Source organism: Ambystoma mexicanum, chromosome 6q (assembly GCF_040938575.1).
Source record: "Ambystoma mexicanum isolate Mex_15411 chromosome 6q, UKY_AmexF1_1, whole genome shotgun sequence".
NCBI lineage: Eukaryota > Metazoa > Chordata > Amphibia > Caudata > Ambystomatidae > Ambystoma > Ambystoma mexicanum.
The window spans coordinates 19496449-19509317 of NC_090937.1; the positions used below are offsets into that span (position 1 = coordinate 19496449).

General features: G+C 45.7%; 1 protein-coding gene across 4 annotated transcripts in view; it reads right to left on the reverse strand.

The window, feature by feature from the left end:
• The window catches only part of HELQ (helicase, POLQ like), a 938511-nt gene that overhangs the window by 327028 nt on the left and 598614 nt on the right, over positions 1-12869 (reverse strand). For all 4 annotated transcript variants that reach the window (XM_069630384.1, XM_069630383.1, XM_069630386.1 and 1 more), the window contains one exon: positions 9750-9854. In XM_069630384.1, coding sequence (XP_069486485.1) covers positions 9750-9854 — 105 coding nt within the window. The remainder of the gene's footprint in view (positions 1-9749; positions 9855-12869) is intronic.

Consider the following 12869-nt stretch of genomic DNA (forward strand, 5'->3'; position numbering starts at 1 on the left):
GTCCTCGTCCGTGGACGAAACTTCCATTCCCGAGACACGGCTTTGAACTGGTCCGGGGCCTCCTTGCGGCCCCCTCACCCCCCTACCTTTTTACATCCCGAGGGGTCAGAGCCGGGCTTAGTAACGGCATTCTCTTCTCCGGCGGGCCAGCAGACTTCGCCACAGTCACTTCAGTGATTTCACGCCTCGGAGGCAGGGAAACCTTCTGCGCTGTGGGGGATTACCCTTCCGGGGTCGCCCCTTTAGCCTTTGTGAGAGCCGTCACCACCAGCTCTATCAATGAAGACTTCTCCTGAGCCAATTGGGGTGTCTTGGGCAGATCAGCCATCTTCTCCTCCGTCCCTGGCTTCTCGGGCCTCTCCTGTTCCTTAGACAATTTCCTTTTTTGAGGAGGGGCTTGATCGCTGGCTGGCGATGGAGGTGGATGGTGATGTCGATTTGCGCCCTGTCCATTGCGGGACCCACTTGCGCAGTGACCGCGAGGGAACCGGACTTGCAGTGCTTGGTCTGGTCTTGGGCCCCCAAGGATGAGATGCCCTCATAGGACTTAGAAGCCCACTCCTCAGACCCTGCTCGGAGCACAGGGCAGAGGCCTTGGCGATCAGCCACGGTGCCAGTCTAGTGTACCTGTCCTTCGTAGTCTTCTTGGAGAAGCCGAGGGAGATCTTGCACTCTTCTTCCATGTGGTCCGGATGAAGACAGCAGAGGCATTGCATGTGCTTGTCCTCCACAAACCTAGGACTAGGTCAATGCACGACGCCATCATGTCTAGTAATCGCATTGCTTTGCGTACGCTTATCTGGCGATCGGCTTTATAAAGAGGTATTTGTCGTACCATGTTTTGAACCCTTTCCATAGATGTAAAGACTAACCCTTCTTCCGTGTTTAAGACAACTGCTAAGAACTGTTTTGTTGTGTTTGGCACAAGGCTTTACTTTTTCTCGTTTATTGAGAAGCCCAATTCAAAGAGAAGGTTTATGGTTCTTTGCGTGTTCTTTTTGCAAAGATGGGGTGATTCCCCTGTGATCAGCCAGCCGTCCAGGTAGGGGTACACTGGGATTGCCTCCAAGCTCAGGTGTGCTGTCACCACCGCCAGGTGTGCTGAATACCCTATGAGCAGACGCTATTCTGAAGGGTAGCACCTTGAATTGGTAGTGCTGGTTTGCTATTTTGAAACGCAAGAGTTTTCTGTGCACTGGGAACACTGAAATATGAAAATAGGACTCTTTCATATCCAGTGTTGCCATGTAGTCTCCCAGCTTTAGCAGGGGGATTACCTCTTGTGGCATTGTCATGCAGAATTTTTGTGGCTTTACATAAGTGTTTGCAGCCGCAAGTCTAACACTGGGCATATCGATAGATCTTTTTTGGCACAAGGAAGTAGGTTGAATAGAATCCCTTGTTTACCTCATTCGCTGGTACGATCTCTATGGCGTGCTTGCGAAGCAGCGCGCGGACCTCTTCGAGAAGGATGAGTTGTTCTTCTCTCGTTGATCTTCTTTGATGCAGGGATGGTTTTTGGATGAGTACTCCACAAAATAACCTCCCGCTACTGTCGATAGCCCCCATTTGTCCGTGTGGATTCACTCCCATGCGTGGGTGAAGTGTGAGATGCGCCCTCCTACTGGAGAGGCAAGGGAGGGGACCTGTAGCAGAGGTGTCATTGCTTAGGAGGTGTACCTCCACCTCTATATGTGGAGGACCTCCCCCTGCCACGAGATCAGCGCTGGCCTTTTTGGTATCCGTGTGAGGCTTGGCCCTGGTTGTTATTCCAGGAAGAGCCCTGACCTTGTCCGTAACCGGAGCCTCTCAGAGTTTTGGGCAAAAATTGCTTCCGCCTCTCTGGCTCAGTGGTTTGTTCGTTAGCTGATTTAGAGATTGCTTCCTTGGCGGACTTTAATGCATCTTCTACGGCTTTGCCGGCATATTAATAAGTGTAGCCTGGGTCTAAAGTTTAAAGCCACACTGGCGAAGCCACGCGTGGCGCTTGATTATGGTCCCTTCGGCAATAATCCTGCCCGCATTGTCTGCGGCATCTCGACTGTTTTTAAGAATGCAGTTGGATGTTGCCTTGCCGTCCACTGAGGCTCAGGAACAGATGTTATCAGGGTAGTTATCTCGTCCCATTTGTGGCAATTAAAATTTGCCAACAGCATTGAATTATTGCCGATCCTTGTTTGGAAAGCTGCCGAAGTCGCTACCTTTCTCCCCATTGTATAGGGATGTTTGCTCTCCTTATCTCGGGGTGCCTCTGAAGAGGATTACGGTGGCCCTGTCCTTTTTATGGGTTGTGGTAACAACGAGCCAATCTGGTTTGAGCTGACTCCTGATGTAAAGCGGGTCAGATAGCGCTGGGTGGAAACGTTTTTCAACCCACGGGTTGACTGCCCGTGTCTGGTTTGGTGTCTCCAGGGCAGGTTGAACCCTTCTTTGCACAGATTGTAGAATAGGGATGAATTGGGTGGCGGCCTTCTTGTCCCCCAATATATCTTCTACAAAGTCTTTGTCTAGCAGAGTTTTTTGGGTTTGGATACCAAAGTGTTCAGCTGCCTTGATTAACATATCATTATGGAGAGGCCGATTGTCCACTGGCGAATCGGCCACTGGCGAATCCTGCTGAATTGGTGATGCCAGGTTATACACCTCCTCCTCCTCATCATCATAATAATAATGATCAGTCTCTTGATATGTTTCATTGTCATCCGTGTCTGTGTGAACATCATACAGATAACTTTGGATTGGTTGGACTGGACTTGGAATAGGGAGAGTATCAGGTCGAGCTTTCTTAGCTGGGGGCTGGGAGGTGGAAGCATCAGCTGTAGGAGGTGTGCTTTGAAAGTTCTGGTATGCCTGTGTTTTATTTTTTTTTCGAATAATGAAAGGTCATCCAAGTCATGACCCTTTCTATGTCTTCCGCAGTCCATGTGGCTGAACTTTGAATGACACCAGGGTACTGAGGGGTAGGGTCCTGTCCTAGAGGTGTAGGATGGCCCTGGGGTGCAGGCTGGGCCAGAGTCTGAGACTGGCCTTTGTTCTTTAAGGCTTCTGCCAAGGAACCTTCGTCCTGGGGAACAGAGTGTTTTTCCCTATGAGTAGGGGTAGACTTGTCCTTATTAGACTTAGCTTTATGATTGGGGCTCTTGGAGGAGTGTTTCTTGGAGTGTGTGGACTTGATCTCAGGGACATGTTTTTTCACTAGGTGGGATAAACTAGTGTTTTTAGAGCTAACAGCCGTTTTCAACGTGTGATGTCGACTTTCGGCCGTGGAGCGGACCGCAGCCTCGTCTGGCGACGTTCAGCGTTCAGTTGATGTTTTGGGAACAGTGTCTTGTTTGTCTTTAGACTTACGGGGTCTGTCATGAGGCGACTGGGACCTCGAATGCTCAGAGGACAGGGATTCTGTAGACCTCCCCCTTGATGCCATGTCTGGACGTTTGGTTGACCACGTCGACTTCTTGCCACGAGCTATATGCTTAGTGTCGGGGGTCGTGGTAGTGCTTTCACCGCCAGGTTACGTCCCTGTAACAGAGCCGCCGGCCTGTCTTTTGGGGATGGGGGCCTGCACTTGGGAGCCTAACGGTTCCCTGTCGCTTTCGCTGTCTGTAAAGACTGCAACGCTGCATCACTGGAGGCTCCGTCCACGTCCATGGCGGCCTCGGCCTGCATGGCATGATGGGCCCAGCCTTTAGTTCTTCGGTCTTGAAGAGTTTTTGGTTTGAAGAGCTTCAGGCTCGACAATGCCCCTCGTCATGGTTGCATGCTAGAAACAAATTGCACACCCGATGCTGGTCTATCCACAGGAATTTTTTATTGCACTTGGGTCAAAACTTAAATGGAGTGTTCTCCATGTTTATGGGGAATGTCAGCCAGGCGAGAAAGGGGCAGGAGGGGAATATGCATTCTACAATGACCACCCCCCACTCTCCCTACTGTAAGGTCCTAGGCCCGGTGCAGTCTTCCAAGGCCGAAAGGGTCAGTCGAGTCTGGGACTTCGTCCGACAGTCGTCTTTTGCACCGCGTTGATGAAGTAGTCGAAGCCGGTTTGGAAAAGGAGACAAGAGTAACTAGCTTTAATTTTTCATAAGCAACTGGCGTTAGCCGAAATTAACTCTGCGATAACCATCTGTCAAAATGACGGAAAAAAACAATCTGAGGGACCTAGACGCGTGAAGGACCATAGGTACAGTGGACGTCACACTAGGGATAGTATTACTGGCATGCCCTGTCGACGTCCCTTTTCGAGTTTCGAAAACAACAACTGTAATCCTCTGCAGCTTTCACTTGATGTCGGCCTTTGGATAGCATGTGATCTAAGCAGATTCCACAAGCCTCAAATACATATATATATATACACACACACACACACACACACACACACACACACACACACACACACACACACACACACACACACACACACACACCCCCCTTTGAGAACTTTAATGAATGTTAATATAAATGAAAGCAAGCACTTTTAATTACTGATCCGAATGAAAGCAAGCATTGTTAATACCGATCTGAATGAAAGCAGTTTTGTGGAATCTCACGATATACAGGAACTGTGTAACTTGAGAGAACAAGCATTGGCCACAGCCACAAGAGTGTGTGAAAGTTGTTTAGGAAGGCATGGTTATCAGAAGTACGACAGACACAAGGAGTACAATCCAAGGGTGTTTATTGGACAGTAACTGGGTCAGAAAAACGCCTAATCTAAACCTAAATATAAGATGGGAGCAGGCTACGACCATCAAAATAAAGAAAATACTGTCCTAGTGGTGTTGTGTAAAACAAAATGGCCTATACAATAAACCTATTGCCAAATCCTTACTTTATTTAACAAAATTGTGTGGGACAATGATATGTATAAAAAGAGTGTAGTGCAAACTGAAATGTACAAAAGGGTTTCAGTAGTTCAGGACTGCTGAACAAGTACACTCCCTTCTCCACGTTATATCATGGGACAAGGCGGAACAGTGGCATGACTGTGAGCACCCCTTGAGTTCATAGGCATCAGGAAGCAGTTTCTTCAGCAAAGGCAGGATTCCTCAAATCAATGTCTTTTGCTTGGCATCACAAGACTTTTCCCAAGCTCTCACCATGCAGGATTCCCCTCTTCCTCGGCTTTCTCGTGATACCCGTTTGTTGGGTTCACCTTCGTCTTTGACACCACTGTTTAGACACTATCACTTGCCCTTGCTTTCACTTAGCATCCCTCCATCAGGTTCACTGTATCTTTCCAATCACAGTTCAATTAACCTTACCAGTTCTACTAGCTTATAAAACTCAGGACCTCAATGTCTTTTTGAACAAATATTTGGTTCACTTTCACTGATTCACTCAGGTCTCCCTCCTCCGGGCTCAGACCTTCCTCAGTAGGCAGTTTTGGCTTCCCTCAATGGGACGCAAGCCTTCAAACCACTAGCATCACACTTTTACTTTGCAATCTTTCAAACTTTCACTTCAAAGTACTTGCCAGTTCAATACAGAGACTTCCGATAGGCGATCGCGTCTCGCTGGGTCACATTGTCATATCGTAGCAAGTGTGTTTACTTTCAACACAACAGGCTTCTCTTTCTCACGGTTGCCGTCCTATGCGCAACCCACAATACTGGATACAGTTCAAAGGTTTATACCGGCCTCCTCTTCTGAGGCATTCTGGTATCTGCAGTTCTTAGCATCACAGGGCTAATAATTCCTTAGGTTAGCATTACACTTTATTTCACCTTCTGTCAAAGACTTTCAACTGTATGAGATGGGCTTGTGCCCTTGACTTTACCCTCGTATGACACCTGACTATTCACTTCCTCTCTCAGTTACACTATCAAATGCTTCAGATTTATTTTGTGGCTTCTCTCACATGCAAAATCTCGGCATTCTTCATTCTTGCGAGAATAGGCTTTCGCTCGCGGTTTCTCGACAACCCTACAAGCACTTCAAACGTTAATGTCCTTTTCATTTATCAACATAAGACGGTCTCCCATTTCACTAACTGGCAGCGGCTTATACAGTTTATCAAGACCTTCCGTTTAGACGATGCTTTTAACACAGCGCGGCTTGCCTCCTTTCAAGTCCTCTCATTGCACATGAATGAGGTGCCACTGTGACCTTCTGCAGTAGCAGGGAGTTGCCACTTTAGGATTCTGCAGCAACCTTCACCCAGCATTTGGTAGGACCTCAGCATTTCATTCGCCTCCTGGTTCCGTCTGCACCCATTGTCGCGTCGGCTTACCGGGATTTCCTGCCCTTCCATTCTGCTGCTCTTGCTCACTTCGGTTGTCCCACTCCCCTTCCTTTCCGGGTGCTCTCATGCTCCGCCTTTTATTCCAGTGGGGAAAGGTAACAGGATTCAGGTGTCAGTTGTTAGGATCAAGTGCCTGACTCTGCCTGACCCCGTTACTGGGACAAGTCAACCAAACATGGCTGTGTGTGAGTCTGTCTTCTCTTCCAGGGTTTGGTACGTGTAGCAGAGTGCGTGTAGAAAAAGTGGGAGGAAGGGGTAAAGTTCTTAGATAGAAAATGGAATGAGGGTGTTCTACAAGAAAATGGGAACATGGATACCGCGTCTCTCCTCTGGGTGCCCTACTCCCACTCCGTAGGAACCCCCCCCCCCCATCCAGGTGATCCTCCTGCGCTGGATCAATGAAGCCAGCCCAGGCTCCAGTGTGCCTGGAAAGGCAGGAAGTGAGAGAGGGTCCCGAAACTTCCCTGTTCTTGGTCTCTAGGTGTGCCTGAAGACAACCACCCTGCTGTGCAAGAATTTTTGGACTAAGGCGAGTCGACCACTGGAGGACAACATCCGAAGCAGAAGACGCCAGCAGCACCCTCCTGGATAGTGAAGTGCCCGGTGAAGCCCTGCAGCTCTGCTGACCCTGTTTTTAAATCGGCACCCTTAGGCTGGTGGGACCAACTAGCCTCGAGCAAACTATTTTGGCGCAACCCCCGACTTGCTGCGACTTTACAATGCTGTAGAAGCCCAATTCCCGGGTACTTCGACCACTTGCAAGTATATTGTCTTCCGAAGCCCGAATCTGGCCAGATCTTCCTGGGTATCCAGAAGACCCTCCAGAAGCAGGAAATCTGCATCCAGAGTCCCCCCTCACCACAGTCCAGCACCGAGGGATCAAGGAAATCCTAACGAGAGCTTTTCGTTGTTCTTTGGTGCCGAAAAAGAGGTGCCAAAACCACAAAGTCGCTGAATAGACAGAAATCCATTGCTGCCGAGACCCTCTCACAAGTGTTGCTGTAGGGAGCCTGCTAGATGTCCTCCCTTTCGTCACAATGACCAACGACCAGGAACAAGGATCTACTAGATTGCATTGTGAAGCAAACCAGCTGGAACAACTTCTTCATTTCGAAGGTACTGTCGGGCCTGGGGGTACATTATCATTTTGTCATTGAGGTGCTTCCTATCTTTGGGAGTGTAATTTACCCCAAAACTAAGTTGACCTCAACTTACCTGCATTAGCCCTACAGCTTGTGCTTTCTAAAGGTGACTCCTCTTCAATTGCTATGATTTCTCTCTTGAACACTGACTATTTCTATGAAGAAGAGCATCAGAACTTTGACTTTGCCCATTGACTGTCGGTCCTGGCTCCCTAAAGGCCTCCATCTGAACCTATTGGCTTTGACAGTGCTTGTTCCCTTATAGGTAGGTTTTAAATGTTGAACACTTTAATGCTGGGATAATAGACTGCCTGCATCCCTTTGGGGGAATCTAACTGTTCGTATAACCTATCAGTCTGTTCTGATCTAAGCCTAAATTTTCCTTCCTTGAAAAATCAATATTGCAAAGGTGATACTATATAAATGCCATACTGACCTCAAATGACGTCACCTATGGGTGCTGGAACATGAGTAACATAGGAATTAATTACTTACCTGCTTTATTGTTCACTTTTTGAATTGAACCCTACCTTGGGATGTTACAGCTAATAGCTATATTTGTGTACAAATCAATAAACTGAACTACAGGGCATTTATCACCACTATATATGAAAATATCGTCTGTGGACGAACTTTTGATTAGTGTCCTCTGTGAGTAAGTTAGCAATGACTATCCTTCCCAAGCGTAAGATTACTACTCAAATAGATTTACAGGTGAAAGTTTGGTCTGTCTTTTGTGGAAGCCCAGCAGCTCCACTAAAGGATGGTCTCTGTAAACCCCACATCAGTGTTGGTTTAGAAAATTCCTCTCAACAGTATCCATTAAACGTAAATGTTATTGAGAGAAGAAAAATAACAAGACACAAAACATAACTGTAGAATAGCCCTTTATTTTCTGTGTGCCCACTGATCCACAATTTCAGAGGGAGCACTGGTAGCCCCTTTTTGATTCAATGTAGTAAGTGTGTGCAGCCAGCTTCTCCAACTGATGCTATTCCGAGTGCAGCCACCACGCAAGACTGGTGAAGCGGAGGGAACTGCAGTAACACAGACCCCCAACCAGGAAGTGCTTATACACACAGAATCAAAGTGGAAAAGTCATTTAGAATTCTTGGGAAACCATATGAGTTTATACAAAACTGTTCGCATTGTACTAAAATGGCAAGCTTATTCAACAGAATAGAATTCCGGCATTCACAGCAATCAAGGTCCTAACGGGTGTTTTTCAGCTACAGGAGAGGTTTTAGGCAGCATCTTCGGGGCAGAGCCCTTGCTCGAACAGATATACCGCCAGTCTGATAAGTTTGCTAGGTATAATATGTACAGTATGGAACACAAGACACGTCGCCGCCTTTGAGATTAGTGATTTACTTTTACATACGGTGAAAGGAGGAGTGTGTTTGTCTCAGTCTTTGCCTGTCTCTTCTGGCCCTGGTAAGATGGTAGGGTGATCAAATGAAATGTTTCAGAGGTCTGTTAACCTGCAATGCCAGGTTCAAATTCCAGCAAGGTTAACGCAGCTTTTCCTATTGCGATCAATGAATACAGTACTGTTAAAATTTGTTAATAGCAACCGTTATTTGTATGAACAGTTATATGTATGAAGCAGTCAAAATTATCCATTCTAATCAGCAAAAACAAAGACATTTTAAATTAGGAAAGTAAAAATAGCGTATTTTAAATTTGTATTAAAAACAAATTCTCTTCATATGCATCCATTTGGTTTGAACATGTTTTTAATTTTGCAGTTCCAAGGACATCCTACCATAATATCGCCAGCAAAACCCATCACCCAATGATTTATTAACGTACCTATTTCCAGTCCTGAAGGTATGGGGAGCCCTCATGCCGACTCCTGAAGAATCCCCCCCATGGCACCATTCCAACCCTCCTGACACTTTCTAATCTATAACGATCCCAACTAGAAGCCCTTCTTGTCTTCTAGAGATGGGATATTTTGTTATTAGTTATTTTCACTAAAAGTTATTTTACCACTTCATTGTCTGTATTCGTCAGTTTTAAAGAGTTATTTGTACTCTTTACCTTCCTAACAGCTATCATTAAAGGAGTAGGAATCTGGTATGAAGGACTATAGAATAATATGACCAACATGGAGCTACTCACTAATGTTACAAGTCATTATGGGTTTGGTCAAACTTGTTGGCCAAGTGGCAAATTTCATAAGCTATAACTCCGAGCACACTGTAAGAGCATAGTAAGCTTGTTTCTCCAAGTCTAAATTAATCATCAAAATACAGCGAATATAAAAAAATCCCAACATGAACAAACGTTCATTTGTAATGAACACTTAAAGAAAAAGGAATTTCAAAAATTACACTTGACAAAAATAGTTGACGAGAACTTACCTTCAAGCCAATCAGAGAGAGAAACAGACTTAGAATTCCTTTGTTTGAATCACTTAAAAGGTTGCTGTAGCAATTTTCCAAAGGCTGGCTTACTAAATCGTGTACCTATGCAAATAAAAGAGTGCATCTTACCAAATGATAGTACAAGAAGTGTGTATTCAAACACAAGAAGGTTCTCAAATAAAGAACTAGCTGTGTATTTCCCTTTAATTAAACATTAGTGTATTTGTTCAAGAATAGACATTACTTAAATTCAATAAAAGAGGCCACTTCATGGATTACCAATTAGACAAAAAGCTCAGCCCTAAACTCAACCATTAGTATCGCCTCTAAAAGTCATATTACTTTTCTACATACAATGTTTCAATTCCTACTGAAAACCTGTTCCATCTAATTTATTTAGAATTGTTTCAAAGCAGCCACGGTGTAAAGTAAAAGGATGTACTTTTGTTTACTTTCCACTGTTCCCATACTATTTGCACCAAACCTATACCAGAGATCTCAACACCTGGCTTTGCCACTGTAAGGGTTTATGCTACCCTGGTAAAGTTCTTTTCACTGGATGTTCTTCCCACCTATTCCTCATCTTATGATAACTCTTTCCAGCATCAGCTGCCTCTGAAAAATGATTTGCAATAGAGGGTGCCGTGCGTCATCTTAATGTACCTCGACTGCCTCAGTCTCCCCTCGAGGATGACGTCTGACCAGTATATTGTGAAAAACCTGAGGGCATTCTCATTCCGCATTGGGTCCTCTGCACAGATGGCTAGGGAAACGCCATCGCTTTTGGATCCCGACCCTGGTGGTGGACAAGCGAGGGAGTATCACATGCGTGGAGGGTCTGAGGACTGGAAGTTGGATACCTTGAGGAGAGACATAGTTCCCCCCTTTTCCTACGACTGATCAACCGAATCCTTGCACTGCCTTTATGGGGTATTTTGACTCAACTACACCGACTTCCTCATGTATGACTGTTAGAAGTACTGGGACAAAGAAGAGGCAACCAGGAGCAATGAGGACTAGGTGCTTTTACTCGGGAGGATAGCTCAGTGGCAACGTGCTTGCCTTGGAAGCAAGACGACCCGGAGCACCACAGGTTCGATTCCTGGGTTCGTGCTTAGTAAACCGCTGAGTATTAAGCACGTTATAAATAACCTATCATATCACTACTCTGGTGCTGGGATGAGGAAGTGGCCTGAAGAGAGTAGTAGAGGCCAGGCATTGTCCCCTTAATGATGGTCAGGCAGGACTAATTATCCAAAATAACCTGCAGCATGTTAGGGGGCTGCAGGTGTATAAAAGACCAATCTAGAAGCAGGAGGAAGCAGAGCAGGAGAGGGTCTACCATGTCAAGCTGTGGCATTGAGGGAGCAGCAGTGGAGAGGCCATAGAAAACAGCAGGAAACTGTGTGCATGCAGCACAGGAACGATTCATGGGAATACAGCCCAGGTGCTGTGGGACCGACTGAACAATCAATGGGGAGCCGTGCCTGGAGGCTGCCCCTTTTAAAGGCGCTGGCAGTGCTCTTTCTCCTGGACCCAGAAGCCGGTCCAGGAGTGCATCAGGGCCAGAAGATGGAGTCCTGAAGCAGAGTACCAAAGGCTGAGAAGTCTGTGCTGCGGAAACACCGAAAGAAGCAATCAGCGAGTTTCTATGCTAAAGGAAACCCTGTGTGCGAGTCTTTGAAGATCCACAGATGATTACATGTGTTCAAACATAGCTCTATCCGGCTGTAAAACCCATAAAAGCAACAACACAACACACATTGCAAATACAATATTAAAACAATATACAGTTCATCAGTAACATAAACATTAAACCCAGACCCAGAATGAATGTTTTCAGACAGCAGTGCCGAAATGGTCCATCAAATTCATCGCATTGATCCAAGAATACTTATTCTTCTTAATAAGGCTCTAAAAACATTTTAATCTAAAATAAACTGCATCCAGATCATCCATTGTTTTACAAAACGATACAGCTGCAACTGTCAGTCTAACATTCCCTCAGCCTGAAAAGTGGCAGCAAATAAGATTCCCCCAGGTCTCCAAATCCAGGGCAGAACAATAAGAAATGTTTTATTGATTCCTGAGGGGATCCGCAAACCTTACATGACAACCGCTAAGACGTGACCACTTAGCTGCGAATGTAGCCAGCTTCAGTGTGTTACGCAGCTGCATATATAAAGCTCAAGCATATCCAGGGCCAACAAAATCTAGATAAGGCTCAATGCCCTCTGTTAGTTTTAGCTCAAAGTACGGAGAACCAGTACTCTGAGGCAAGCCCATCTCATAATATTGATGGTTGTTTCGTGACGCTGTTTTTTCACCATCTCCTTTACACCAGATGTCAAACCTACAGGATTTGACCAAAGTGTATCCATGTGCAGCCCCACTTAGCTGTTACGAATGTATCTGAGCCAGGGCAAACCGCCCAATCCCGCGACATTCAAAAGGCTGATAATCTCATCACTATATTTACCCAATTCAGGTGCGTGCCATATTGTAACCTAATATAAAAATGGTTTATTCGCCAGTACCGCAGATTCTTAATTGAGGTCACATTCCCACCACAAGCTAGCCATGGGTGCTCCTTTGGGTTGCATTAGTAGGGCTCTTAAGAAATTGTCAACTACATTTAAAGGGGCATTTGAACAGTGCCCCCACAGTTCGTCCCACATACAGGTTTGACACCCAACCTTGGGATTTATACAATTTTAAGGCAGGTGAAACTACACCCCTGCCATGGTTGGATTACTATGCATCGGAGTAGTCGTGTGAAGAGGTCACATTGTAGATGGTCTCTGAATTAAAATCTCATTAACCTTTGAACAAATAAGTATACTTTTTATCAGAGTGGTCGTGCGCATGAGAAGGCACTTTATCGAAAGCCACTGAGTGCTGGGTACGTTACAAAAGCAACTTTCACAAGCTTCTAACAAAGAAACTAAATGAATGACACCGTCTTGGTCTGCGAGTGCTGGGCCCATTATAAAAGCATCATACAGAGACTTATAACAGCAAGATGAAATAAATGAAACCTTTACTAATTACAATAAACATTTCTGAGTTCTGGCCACATTAGTCAAAACATTATACGGTGAAACAGAACACAAGTGC